The sequence below is a fragment of the Tetrao urogallus genome, assembly GCF_951394365.1.
Source record: "Tetrao urogallus genome assembly, chromosome: 3".
NCBI lineage: Eukaryota > Metazoa > Chordata > Aves > Galliformes > Phasianidae > Tetrao > Tetrao urogallus.
Window position 1 is genome coordinate 32485813 of NC_136815.1, and position 15366 is coordinate 32501178.

Sequence of the window (15366 nt, forward strand, 5' to 3'; positions counted from 1 at the left end):
CTGCATTTCCATTATGAAGTTACATTTCTTTGCAACAGCAGTGTTGTGGTTTAACCCAACAGGCAGAAAAGAGCAGTGATCTCCCACCCCCTTCAAAACACTCATTATGAATCACATCATATGCCATGGAATATACCTTTGGCCAGTTCAAGTCAGTAGTCCTGATTCTGTCCCCTACCATCTTTTTGTTAGTATGAGCTGAGAAATCGGTACAGCCTTGGCTCTGCACAACACTGCTTAGCAATAACTTTAAACATAGGTGTGTTAACAACATTGCTTTTCTCCTACAGCCAAAAGATAGCACCGCACCAGACACAATGGAGAAAACAATTCCACCCCAGCCAAAACTAAGACAAGCAGCTGACCTTACTATCTGCCTGTCAGTGATCAGTCAATGAAAGCATCATTTTACTTTATTCTCCAAAATTGTTTCAGTAATGTTAGGGAAGAGCTTTATTTTCCTTAAGATTATCATTTTGATTTTGATCTTTTAGACTACCCTTTCAATAGGACAACATTAAACAACCTGTGTTTCAACACATTTGTGATTCAAATAAAAGTACTTATATAATATGATTGCTGTACCAATATACAACTAGAGAAGTATTTTAATTGTAACGTATGCAAATCAATGTATGTTGATGTTCTTGTTTTGAACAAAATGTTAAGAAAGTTCAGTACAGACTTGGAGTGATAAGAATAGACAATTACCTGTGGAATTTACCTGTACATCTATCCAAGGCTGTTTACACAATACACAGAACTCTGCAGAATTAAAAAAATTGGGATAACTAGTATTTTTCACCTAAAAGCTTAGACTGCCACTTGCAATTGTTTCTGAATTAAAAATAACATGTAAAAAGAAACCCAAAATATTTAATTAACTGCATGGTTTACATTGCCATTTAATATTAGGCATCCAGGCTAGACAGAACAAAGAAATTATTTACTGTGAGGGTGGTAAAACCAAGGGACAGACCTCTTAAAGAGGTGGTTGCTCTCTCTGACAGGTGTATCTGTCAGTGTCCAAGAGGTGTTTGGACAATTTAACTTCTGTTTAGCTCTGAAGTAGTCAGGTAGTTGGACTAGATGATCTTTGAAGGCCCCTTCCAAATGAATTATTGTGTTCTATTCCACTCTTGTCACATGCATCTTTAAAATTTTCAAAGCACAAAATCTGTTCACGGTATCTACTGACTTGCTTTGTCAAGCAAAATAAAGCCTATATAGCATTTTACTAATATCTGTATTATGGTCAGTATTAATCCAAACTCTTACTATTTCCTAAGTTTATATTTTTGGATCATTAAGAACAACCTTAACTTCACAGAATTACAGAATTACAGAATCACAGAGGTTGGAAGGGAACTCAAGAGATCATTGAGTCCAAGCCCTCTGCTCAAGCAGGTACCATACAATAGGTTGCACATACTTGATCCAGAGGCACTCTACTTTCTCACATAAATTATTTTTATATTCCAAGGATTAAATTATGATAATAAAAACAACTAAGGAAATCTTTGCAGTTTAAAATCACAAGAATAAGCCTCAACATACAATCACAAAAATGTGTATGCACGTAAATACAGTCACGCACATGATCTGGTGTTTGTAAGAAAATGCATTTTTCATCTGCTAAGAATAAGCTCTTTTTGTTTGTAATCATGTGATATTCACCAGGTACTGCTGGGAGGACTGAGAATCACTTTGAACACGTTAAAACACAAATAAGGAAACCTTTAAAGAAATTAAGGCAGATATGATCATTAACTCATGCTCACCTTTATCCATACCTAACAGGAAATATGCCTACCCCAGGGAAGTAACTGAAATTTCACGTCTAGACTACACTTTGTGAGAGTGAATAAGTATATTCACAGACACCAGCAAAAAAATCCTCTGTGCTCATCTAATTTGACCACTTGCATACCAGAATCTCCAGCTGGATTAACATCTGTCATTTAGAAAGCCCCATCACCTCATGTTAATGACTTCGAATTAATCACTTCCCTCAACTTTTGGTTACAATGCTTAAGGCCCCTGCATGCTAGGTCATAGCATCAATTTCCGTTGTCATAATTTGAAGAGTTTAATCTTTCTTATTTAAAGATCTACGAACATATATCATCTCTGAAGTTCCTAGTGGATGCCTTTAGGTGAACTGCTAACAAGACTTCTCAAATGCTGGGTCGCTTTTAATCTTCTGTAATTTCTTAAGTAATTCCAATCTTTCCTAATGACACCCGAAGTGCAGATTTTAGGTGATACTATTTTGAATAATTACTTTGTTACTTAACTTTTTAGGCATGCAAGGAATGGTTTACCCTTATTTGTTTACAGCATTATTCTAAGAGCTCACACTGAGACGATAATATGTGACCATCCTAAACCCATTAAGTCACTGCTTTCCAGGACAAAGTCTCATTATTCTGCAGCAGAGACAGACATATTTCTCTGGTGTCACATATATTTCATTTGCTTCAAATATGTTTCATCTGGTTATAATAAAGTGCATTTTACTGGAATGTGGCCATTATATCAGCAGATTCATATTATTTAATATCTTCAACTTCTCCCTTACATCAATTATCTAAACCTATCATGCACTAATGAGCCCCATTCATCTACATCTTCCCATTAGATTCTCTTATTTTTTGATTCCTCAGTGAGCCAGCTTTTAATTCACCTAATGTGTACCTTGATAATTCTCTAAATCACTCTATGTCACTTTTTTTTTTAAATGACCATGTTATTTGTATTACATTAATACATTCTTTGGAAATCCAAGATCACCATAACAATAATAATGCAAAAATTCATATCCTTGGGTTTGGAATACGTCTCCATTGAAATACAGGATTATTTTTTTTTTCTCACTGCGGCGGAAAATTTCCTCCCTCCCTGCCCAATTTCAGTGGGAATTTTTCTAAGATTAAACCAAATATCAGACATTAATAAACAAAGCGATGTGAACTAGAGCCATAACAGAACATTCAGTCAAAAAACAGGAACCTTGAGTCTGATTTCAACTGTCCCAGGCTGCATCTGAAGTCTTACCTTTCCAAGAGTGATGAAACTACTGGTAGAAATAACGTCAGTCTCTACTTTTGTTTCACTATGATCAACTGAATACTAGTGTTTCCAGGATAGAAAACTCTTTTCTCTCTCATTTTCAGATTCAGAGATCTGTTATATCAAATGGTGAAGTTTCAGCTATAAATGTTGCAAGACATCCAGCCAAGACTTCCCAACAGGCCTGGGGAAATTGTATTTAAAGCACACCAATCCTGACTGGTACTCCACTTCTAAGGCGGGCCTGGAGCTGTCTGGAGAGATTTGGGAAATCCTTCATATGCCAAGCATACCACAGTCACGACACTCTCTAGAAAGGGTGGGGAGATGCAGCATGCTGACTTTTTTATTCTGGTTTTTATTTCTACTCTTGAGATATCTGGTGAAAGAAAGATATCCTAGGTTTCTTCAAAAGAATAACGAATCTCAAATCAAAGTTTCCCAGAAGTTGAATGCAGATTCACTTTTGAGATAAGAAAAAGCATTTGTAGTGAATTTAGTATTCACTGCGAAAATCTCTAACTACATCTTATTAACTTGGCATGTAATTCATTAATACATTTTTGCAATGCCTTATATCTAAGATATAACAGATAAAAAAATCTAGTCTTGCCCCAAGTTATAAACACTGAAAGAGATGTTTCCAGGTACTGATAAAATGCATCAGAGCAGAATACAAATGCAAAAAGCTGAACGTGACTAACAGGAATGTGTTTGTGTTAATCCATAAAAGTTTCAATCAACAGCTTCTACTCTAGGCCTGATTCTGTCACTCCTACTCATACACATACATATGGTAACTGGCTCTAGTAAGAGGAAACTTTCACATCAAAAACATATTGCAGCATTAAATTCCTTTTCATGAACGCCAATCAAGCTATTTTTCAAATCTTAGGAACATCTATTTTTAAAATTTATTAAGAAAGAATATCTGTTTAGCTGCGTGAACTTGCTCAGCATAAGGAATTTCAGCTGCAGACAAACATTGTAAAGTTTGGAATTTTACTGGAACACATTCTGAATTAGTTGATCCTACAAAAATCAGTATTTCATTTTTGGGGTCTTTTTCTTAGGCAGACATTTGTCAGAATGCAGAATGGGAAAAAGAACATTTTATACATTACCTGTTGAAGTAATCAGCAGAGGGCTTTTGACAGCAGTGTTTCAAGAGAAGTACAAAAATGAATGGAGTGGAAATAAATAATACTTTTTCCTAACAACTCAGCTTTTATTTGTTAGTAGTTGACTTTCCATTGCAAACCCTTAGAAAGGAGTTTGCAGATATATAGTGGCAAAATGCATGCTTCTTGCCAGAGATCAGTAGGTGAGAGTTTTAAGACTTGTCCCAAGAGTAGCTAGTACTTCTGTTGACAAGCTGAAGTTAGGATGAACTTGTAGCCACACTGCCTAGTGTGCCAATGACTACAAAATTGCTATACTTTAATCAGACTGGAGCAAAGGAATGTGTACAAACACACACACATATATATTTAATATGAACTAATGAAACAATAAGTTCCCTAAAAGCCTAAGTTATTTTCCTATCACGTACATCTGTGAAATAAACTGACTGCAGGTGTAGGGATCCTGCATATTCAGGGCTTTTGAATCTGGAGATATCTGCTTTGTGACTTACTGCTTCAGTTAGGCACTCAGGAAAGCAGACTTTGGGCAGCAAGTCCATCCCTGGGCTACTAAAAGCAGGCCAAAATACAACAAAAGACAGTCGTCATCCTTCCAAGATTCTGGGAAGCTAGTGATGCATCAGAATTTTTCAATCAGCAATATTTGTTGGGACTGTTCTCAAGGGAAAACTTAAGCCGGTCTTCTTGCCAGTCTTCTGAAAACTTTTCAGAAAAGCTGTCTGAGAAACGCTCTGGTGACTGCAGAAGCACTTTTCTGTTTCTTAGCAACAGCGCCCCGTAATGAAGAAAATTACTTTTGTCAAAGGACTCTCATCAACCTGAAATATTGTGGATCTGGTACATATTTTCTCCAGATCCCTTCTGTTTCCAAAAATGATATTTATATATTCTCTGAGAACTTTCTGCAGATAATTAGTATACAAACAAACTCCTGAAGACAACAATGGGGAAATATCTTGAGAGGAACAAAATACAAGTCCCTTTTTACATGTTTTTAGTGACACTAAAGTTACACACGCTCTTCATTTTGGATCATGCTGCCTTGACAGTTCTCACTCCTCTTTGCTCAGTGCATGCATAATATCAAAGAACATATTTAACAAACAGAAGAGATTTAGTTATTAGGTGACAGTTCTACTATAAAAAGTATGCACTAGTTCCTATTATTTTAATCACAAAATTTACATTGTAAGGGGGAAAATGTACACATCTTTCTCTAGTGTATGTTTACAAATTTATATTGTTATAACTGGTCTGGAACATCTTTAAAAATGACTGACATCTAGTTATTTATATCTGGATGCTCCTCATAAATTTTTAAAATGCTGTCAGAGGGCCTCAAGGGTTTAGAAAGTAAAGTCTGATTTTCAGGAATTGAAAACCCAGACCTCCTTTCCATAAGACAAGATATGCACTGCCATATCTGTGTTGCAAATAATTGTTGGAAGATTTTGAGATTCCAAAGTGACCTACTTCTGTTCAGCTATCATTCACTGGCCTTGAAAATAGCCTCTTTAAACTCCTGCATCTGAGCACATTTGCACAGTTCCCCACCAAAAAAAGTTTTTCATTCTTTTTCTTGTAGAACAGTAACCACAAGGCATTAATTTAAAAGAACTCAAGGTGACTCCCATATCTTCTCTTTTTGCATTGTTTTCCCACTACCAAAAACTAGCTTTACACCTGGCTGCTATTATCTGAAGGTAGTCAAAGAATGTGGTAAGTATTATCCACATGTAATTTATTAAAAGCTGAGTCAAAGAACAGGTGTTGCTATTGTAAAGATTAATTTTGCAGCTCTTCTGCTAAGACTCATAAATTATGAACTCCTGGGCCCCTCAACACTAAATCACAAGCACAACATCTATACAGATTTATTAACTTGAGGGTGAAAAATGATGCAGAATTTTGCCAGCTGCTCAGACTACAAGCACTGGCATCAGCAAGTATGCCAAACCCCTCCCTGATTCCTCACTTTACAACTGGGAATTTGCAGCTTCTCTTTGCCAGCAATGATAGTTCTGCATCATTGTTTTCCCATGACCTAGCATATCGTCTCTCTTGGGCATTATAACATTGTTATTTTAATAACATTGATTACCATTAGATATCAGCTATGGGAATTATTGCTTTGATAAAGTTTTTTTTCTACTTTAGGAATGTTAGTAGAAAGACTGACATACCAGAAATAATGCAGTATTTGACAATACAGTCTAACAAATAGTCTCAAAAGAATATGTGACAGCTGCAGATCCCTCTTCACTACAGAAAACATAGTTCACAATTGCCTTTTTTCCCCCTTCTCTAGCTTTGGTACCATCAGATCCAGGAAAAATAACTATTATTACTCAGGCAAGTATAATTTCTTTGATCCCGAAGTAGGACTGATATTTCCACCTAAAATCTACTACTTTCTCACAACAGGCAGTGGCAACAATCTACCAGAATTCCTGGAATCTCATAGCACAGGATCTTGGGTGCTCAGAAATGCCCCCACCACAATTCAGGCACTGCAGCTAAGAAAAGACACTGCATCTGACATGTCCAGAATCATGGTTTTTCTGAACACATACTTAGCACCAAGCTCTGTGAAGCCAGTCCTAACTATGTTGGTGGGATTGTAAATTCATTGGAGAAAAACACAGAAAAAATGTCATGTCCATGGATTGGGTAGATACCAGGCTCTCTCTTTGGCTACTTATAGTGGGTTTCAGCTCTAAGGTAAGTGAAAGGGTCAGATATAAATAAAACTACTGTTACCAACTTTGGACTAAAATCAACTGAATACACAGAACTTCCATTTTACACTACTCTTATTAAACAACTAGCTCACACTCTTCAGTATCTCAGCATGTAAATCAAAATTTCATAGTCAAACCTCAAGCTATTTATGGATTTGTGAAACTCGTATACAATTTTTTTTTTAAGTGGCATCATTAAGAAATATATCCTGTTTATCTGGCACGATTATCATTAACCATGAACTCATTCCCATACACAGCTATTCCATTCCATGAAGAGATTGGCTTTTTCATATTTTTAACTCTGCACGTTTAAGGAAGTTTTAGTCACATGTATTAGGATTTCTAAACACGCTGATTAAATTGCCTGTTCTTTTTGAGTATATCACATTAATTATCTATGGAAATAGTTTGCATATTTACCCTTTCAGATCAGAAAACTATTGCAGAATGTGAAACATTTAATATTTTCAACAAGACTATTTACAGGTACCTTGTCGCCAGATACAACACGCTGTACTTTGAAAGTACTGTGATTTATAGCATGCTCCTTGTTGTTACCTGTTCTGTCATTTAGGTTATGATCCTGCTGACCTTTACATTCATGATTAGACAACTGCTTCAAAGAGTGTAGGAAATTAAGGATTACTGGTGCAATTGAGAACTTTTTTCATACAGAGGAATTCAAAAGAATGCAGGCAAAATAGAGTTAATGAGGATGAAGGCCCTATTTTTCAGAGCTATTGGGCTTGTGTATGCATGTGCAGTTTTGGTTTTCTTTTTTTTTTTTTCTTTTTTTTTTGCTTTCTCCTGGTCAATACAGATTTACTGAACAGAACACCTATTTCAACTTCATGCTACTTCCCTGGAACAACTACTTTAACACTCCAGAACAAATCACTTCACTTAGCTAGGTAAGCTGTGGTCCTTGATCATTTTGTCAATGCTTAGTGTCTGTAGGAAAGCTTACGGAAAACAATCCTATAAAGTTCAGCCCCGAAACAAATGAGTAATTGCTTCTTATGAGAAAAGTTCCTCTGAGCAGGCATGACTTCATTGCAAGATTTAGCGATATAAAAAAAGTTCAAAGTTTTTTGAAATATCATCAGCTCCTAACAAATATACTTACATTTGTCTTGGTCAGCTTCCACTCCTTCACTTTCTGTATCACTCGGCAACATCCAAGGCTGATGAGCAAGCTGAAGCTGTTGTAAGAATTCATCCTGCCATAAACAGATCTATTTTAGATAAAATGGCATAGAGTGGTACTGTGCAAATGCAGATTGTAGTACTTCAGTTTGAATTAACTGGATAGGAAAAAGCCTTCAGTTAAAACTAAACTAATACATATATACATATTCTTGCTTCAATCCTATAAGAACAAGGATCTGCAACCTGATTTAGAACATATGGCTTTATTGGAGAAGTAGAAAGCCTAGGAAGGAATAATGCTATGGAAAATTTTGTCTCCCAGATACCATAAAGCTCTAAGCATCAAAACACAAATGTTACACACAGTTAAGAATCTGTACCTGCCTTTAAAACGTTTTGCCATCACCTCTTATTTACAAAATATACGTATGTATATAAAAATATTTTTCCATATGTATATATTCATGTAAGCATGCACACTCACATGAAGTACGACAGATTCTTTTGCAATACTGAAAGCAAGAGATGAGACCGAAAAGCATAGTTTCATTTCAGCAGTGGTTCAGACATGTAAGTCGAGTCTCTGAAAGTTAACTCAAGGAGTGGCCAGATATCATAAAATTACTGGACAGATTCTTACAGTCACTTAGAAGAAAAGGAAGCTACAAGCCCCATCTCATTTTCTACCAGTTGAAAACCAGAATATTCCAAGTTAAGTTACATTGTACAGCACTGTAGCATTATTTTTATTGCTTAGCCATCTGGTTTAAAAATGTAAACTAGGTTTGTTTTACTCAGTTCTTGGAAGCTAGTCTCTCAGTTGGTGGAATAAAACTGTTAATTCTCTTAGTAATCTGTTAAAAAATTCCCAAAAGACTGCTGCAGTGACTGAAAAGGAAGCACAGGCAGCACACCCAGCCTTATGCATGTATTCAACTTTATAACTTTTTCACAATCTGAGAAGGTTGCTGACTGCAGCACTGAAATGGGAGAAAGCTTTGGTTCACAGGGCAGGATTATTGCAGCAGTAGCAAGTGGCTCTCACACTGGTCAGCATGCTTTTTAATCTTCCAAAACTACAGAGTGAAAAAGGGGGACAGGCAGCAGAAGAGAATGGAAGTACCTGACCAAGAAGAATCCTTGTGATATTGAGTGGTGCTCTGCACTCCTGTGATTAGGAAGAGGCCTTGTGTTAACCAATGCTGTATTCATATCAGCTGAAATCTCTAGTATTAACAATGATGGACCAATAAATATCACTGAACCGCACTTCAAGGTGCCTGGATGAATAAAAGTGACTAAAATTCCAAGTGCTGAGAAAATGTAATGGCAAACAAGGGAGTCAGTAATATTTTCATCTCAACGGCTATTGATAACTATCACAGCATTGTGTCACTTTAATGGAATCCATCCTGAAGAGATAAGCAGTATTCAGCATTCCTTTGTCAATTTATACAAAACACCAAAGGATACAGTCAGTGCATAAAAATATCTCTGCAAAAGGATTTGGAGCTGTGATTTATTAGTTTTATAGAGATAATAAAACTATTTCTCTAGGTAGCATTTCTTTGCCATAATTCAATTCAGCCTGAACAGAGCTGATAATAAAACACACCTGTTAAAACTTTGTAGTACTATGTGTGCCAAGAGGCAGAAACTTGTCCACAAAATCTCAGATCATTATAAGTTTTGAGCATTAAAATAAAATTCTTAACAGCTGATATGTTAAGTATTTGCCAGATTATTTAAGACGTGTGCTATAACAAGATTAAACCAGCATGGACTTTACTAAAACTTACTAAGAACTCTGAATTGTACTCTGAATATTTTTGTATTTTAGACTTATCGTACTCTGAAACATATTACAAACTAGGAAGCATGTATAATGTATTTAGTGATATGTTAAACGTCCTCATAAATGGCATAGTGACAGCGTAAATTCATGCATACTCTGTATTCTTTAATTCAAGTTCCAAATGATAAAATGTGCTGATGGTACTCAGTAGCTGCTTCCTTTTGAACTGACTTATTCTCATCACATATGTACCAGCTATGTACTGATTAATTCCATTAACACCACGTAAGAGTAAGGAAGTAGAATTCTTTGCAAAACATTATCCAAGTATCTCATACAGGGCTGGCAATGTAAACACAGTGCATTCACATCTAATGGAAATTCCCTGCTCACACCATTAAGTCTAAGAAGAATAAAGGCAACTTCCCTTATTTTATTTTACTGTTTTTGTACAGGAAGAAGATACAAAACCTATAATGAAAGTTGCAAAATAATATACAGTATCAGCTTTTAGTTTTATACATTTGTAATCTGCACAAGTACAAAGAACTTCATTGTTCACATTCCTCAGGCTACCTTAGATTTTCCAAAATTTGACTCTATGCTTAAAGAGAAATCACATGGGCAAATAGAGGGACACCTCTAACATAGCAAAAGATATTATTGAACAGCAATACTTTCTGGGGATGTTCTGTCCTTATTCTCTTGTGTTTTTCCAAGCTAGCAGGACCTGGAATGGGCAAAGATGGCTTAAAAGAGCTCCCAAAGCTTCCAGCAGAACACCCCGACCATGAGGCTGGCAGCTACAGGTTGGCAAGATCTCCATCAACCAATTTTTGAGACCTGAGAGATCTCCAGCATGAACATGCCATACCAGCCATTTTCCCCTTGGAATCAGAGCTAGTCTCCATGCGAGCTTTGATGAAGTCAAAGGTCACTTGCACGTGTCAGGAAGGGACAAACAGGTTTTGGATCAAGGACACCAGCAGCTATTGTGCTATTGTGCCCAGTAAGCAAAGAGAAAGAAAAGTTTGTCACTTCTATCAGGGATCATAACAGTGGATAAGATCTTGCACAGGAATGCTGATATTTGATATCAGCTTTACAATATGCTGATATTTTGATATCAGTGGTCTTGCTGGATGAGACTGGACATGTTATTCCATCTGTAAAACGGGGTAATAGTACTGCTCTTTTCTTAAAGTACTTTAGACACACATGCATGCATCAAAAACAGATAACAAGACATTATTTTACTAGAAGATGTATCAGTAAAGTTTGGGATTTGGCAAACAGAAATAACAAATCACAGCAAATAGAAATAAGATTTTCAAGATTATCATTACTGTTACCAGCAAATACTGTGGATATAAGAATTTTAAATTGTCTGCCTTGTTAAGCGAAAGATCAAAAGGGATCTGAGAGCTGCTGTCCCTTGGCAGAGATGCAGTGCTCATTACATGACACTTCCAAGATCCATTACAACAACAACAGAAGTTGACATTACCTGACTATGTATCAGTTAAGACAGAAAAGATAAAAAATAAAATAAAATTGAAGTTTTTTAGTGGGAAACAATGAAACCTTTCATTTCTTCTGAACATTCTTAGTTACAAAATGAACTTCAATTCTCATTTTCTGGTATATGAGAAAATTTGATCACACAAACACACTCATCCCTCCAAACAGGGGACGAAGAGTATTGTAAAATAAATAAATAAATAAATAAAATTATTACAATCACAGATTTTTTTTTCATGGAAAATTTCTAGCTTGAAAATCTATCAACTTTAGCCACTTTAATCCTTGTATTTTTAAGTTGGATTTCCAGTTCTGGGTGGAGAACTAGCTCAAGCAATGGGATTAGTACACTGATACTTTTTTCCACCACTGAACATACAGATCCTTCTCATCAGTCTGGCATTTCCTGAGAAAAACTCATCTTAGTGAGGCATGCATCTGAGATAGACAGCAGGGCTATTCTTTCACAGATTCTTTTATTTCCACTGCCTACACACTAAAGTTATCTTTAAGGCAGCTAAGGTTTGCAGAGGAGAATCCCACTCAAAATTACAAGATACTTTAACTTCTCTTTTTATACAAGGACTAATCCTTTAAAAGCCATTAATATAAGACAGGAAGTTCTTATGCTCTGAATAAGTCTAGCTAACATGCACAATAGTACTAGACAGTCGTTCGGCAATATTGGATATTTTCCCACTGCAGTTCAGCTTTTTATTTCAGAAAATATGTCCATTCAGCAATAACTAACTGATCATTCCAGTGTTTAAAAAAAAAAAAAGAACAATTAGACCAAGGAAATATTATGCACTGTCAGTGCAGCAGGAAAAATACCCTGGAATCATAAAGATACTGATTTTAATAGTCCGGAAATATGCAACTCAGAAACTGTAAGGCTAATAAATCTGCAGCGCATTATGCAGGCAAAACCCTACCAATCTCTGAAAATTTTGGGGCATGAGCGTTTCATTACAATTTCCACAATAATCCTGAAATTTTCTCATCAATACTTCTCAAAGTTGAGTAGTCTCTCCTGCAACTTGTCTCAATATTATGTTTCAAGTTCTTTTCAAAACACTAACATTAGGTATACTGACACCACTTCAATGTAAAACATGATCTTGTCTTCACGTTGTAATAGCTCCTAACCATACTCAAAACATTAAATTGAAAATCTTACTTCTGACAAACTGCTTCTTTGAGCAGTGACAGTGACAACATCTCCACTCATTTGCACAGAGAGCCCTGAAGCAGCGCTGAGGGTCCTCCCCATTTGGCTCTTTGACGTCAAAGATCTACTTCTGTGCAAACTGATGATGCTTTCCTTATTTCCTTGACTGCTAGGAGTGAGTGGCCGTGACAGCAAGCTGTTTGGGGTCACAGGTCTGCTCCCCGGCGTTGATGGAGTCGATGGCCTGTTGGTTTGCACGCCAGCTGTCGGAGGCCTGCTGTTTGTAACACCTGAGGCCTGTGCTCGGCTATTAGTGGGCAGTGGTGGCGATTTGTTTCCTTGGAGCTGAATGTTTTTTCCCATTTGAGTTGGCCTCGGATTTTGGCCCTGTGTAGCTTGAAGATTGCCTTGAGGATCAGATGTACCTAAACTGTGATGCTGGATGCTAGGGCTTCTTGAGAGCCTTGCTTCTTCCCACAGCGCTAGGTCCTTTTCAATATCTGAGCACACAAACACATAAACAAACAAAAACCTCACTTTCAGTTCTCTCAGGTTTAAGCTTCTTATTGATTTTCCTCGCTATACGTGACACCTTGTAGCTCTGCAGAGAAAATCTATTCATCCTTAAAATACAAGGCACCAGAATTAATGGTTTGATAATTATGTCCTTAGAATCTATTCACAGTTGATTTACTGCAAGCACATCTATCCCACAGAAATGCATTATTACCATTTAACTGAACCATCTAGCTATGAATTTCACTACAACCTGTAAAACCTCTCTCATTTAATCAAACCTCTCTGTGGCTTTTGCACCATTTCTCATTAGCAACAAACTAAGATGAGGCTGTGAGCTAAATCTGCAATCCTCATCTGCACTGATGGGCAATCCAAAAGTGGAGCAAGATGAGACTTAATGTTTCTGACCTCCCTGTATATTGCCCAAACTGAACTCTGGGGTCAACAACTCCTGGCCTCTGGCACATCTGGGTCTGTAATGCTGCCTGGATCTGAATTTTGAGCTCTGGTTTGTCTTCAGTGCTACAGCAATTGAAGGGGTCACCAAGGTCTAGAATTTCAAGAAGAAAGGTGGTCATCATTTGGTGTTCCAGTTTCTACCCCCTTTAGGGCTGTATGAAATAAGATCCTATTTAAAAACAGAACAGTTTAGCGGTAGAGAGGAAACTGTCTTCTGAATTCATTTAATTCATCTTAATGATTCTGATGAATTAAATCAGATACATTCGGCCAAGTTAGATGAGGATTGCTGGAATTCAGGTTAGCATAGCTACTATACTGAAAGATCCTTGAAAGTAAAAATGTAAAGCTTGACAGGCAGTTCAAGTTCATTTAATCTCACACAACTGTTCTGAATTTTTACTTTCTACTGTAACTTGGTTTTGATAAGTAATGATATTTTCCATTAAATTCTACAAACCAGAAGCCGCAAATCAGCAAGGTTCTACTGACTTAATCATGTATTAAGTGAACTTATATAAAATGAGCATTTTCATTTTTGTTTCTCCAATAATAACTTCAGGCCCTTGAAGTTCTAAAATAAAAACACTCTAAACTGCTTATTAAAAAAATAAGATCTTCTTGCACTTCTATTTACCAGTAGCTATAAAAGCAATGCTTTATGTAAAACAATTAAAGATATGCCACCTTTAACATTAATATCTTTTAAAACAGGAAAATAAGGTTTATGTTACTCCTCTAATACAAGACATTTCTCACATTTAAAATACTGTTATTAAAAAAAATTGTCAAAATTGAGTCTTTCAACTCTTTAAAGATACTAGCAAGTTTTTAAATGTAGTTATTCTTCCCAGCACACAGTTCAGAGTATTTCTAATTGCCATCTTAATCTCACAATAATCTTACTAAAAATTAACCTCTTAAAATTATTTCAATTTTGAAATAATTATAATGGAAGAGTACTTTAAGAAATGCTTTAAAAAAAAATCAATACATATCAGTTTGGAATTTGTAAGATGCCTAACTGAAATCCAGGGGCCAATAAATGACAATGTGGGTTATGTGAACCAAATAAAGAATACTCTCCTTTAAAGACTCAATTTAGTTTGTGTCTTCACAGAATTCCAGATCTCTAACTTCCCCACGTTGATTCAGTATACTAAGAAATTATTTGAAACTTTTAAGGATTTAATAACAGCTAACTAAACATTATATTCTTGCTCACGTTTTCTTCATTTCATATAGTAGACAAGACTGTGTATTTAGCATACTTTTTTTTTTTTTTTTTTTTTGCTTCAACATCAGCTTTTTAATCAGAAATCTCCAGCCTTATGTTATTATCTGATACTCAGTAAATACCAGAATTCATTTATGGCAGGACTTTTTAAAATCCCTTGTCAATGTCATTTAAAGGAAATAAAAATGCAGGCATCAGAAAAACACAAAAGCATTTTACTTGCTTATCAGAAATGCCAGAATATCATTCATAATGCAACTACAAACTGTTTATGCACCTAGAAGTTCTACTTGTGATAAATCAGATTCCAGAAGTATGCAGTGACCACAGAATAAATATAACAAACCAAATGGGCAAGTCACTGCAATTAAATAAAAAAAATTTAAAAAAAAGTTCCACTTGTGTATGATATAAAGCAGCCACAGTAACGTAAGAGACTGGATTTTTGACAAAAGTATCACTGGACCACATGTAAGGAAGGAGAGGAAAACTGCTTCAAAATCTGATTTTGTAAAAATGCTGTTTTCAAATAAAGCACCGAAGAACTTGCTGAC

General features: G+C 36.0%; 1 protein-coding gene across 1 annotated transcript in view; it reads right to left on the reverse strand.

Annotated features, from left to right (window-relative positions):
* Window positions 1-8070: 8070 nt before the first annotated feature.
* The window catches only part of LOC306945154 (uncharacterized protein C8orf34 homolog), a gene marked incomplete at both ends in the record, with an annotated part of 151548 nt that continues 144252 nt past the window's right edge, over window positions 8071-15366 (reverse strand). The window contains 2 exons of the mRNA XM_079533859.1: window positions 8071-8181; window positions 12607-13097. Of these exons, the coding sequence (XP_079389985.1) occupies window positions 8071-8181; window positions 12607-13097 (602 nt within the window). The remainder of the gene's footprint in view (window positions 8182-12606; window positions 13098-15366) is intronic.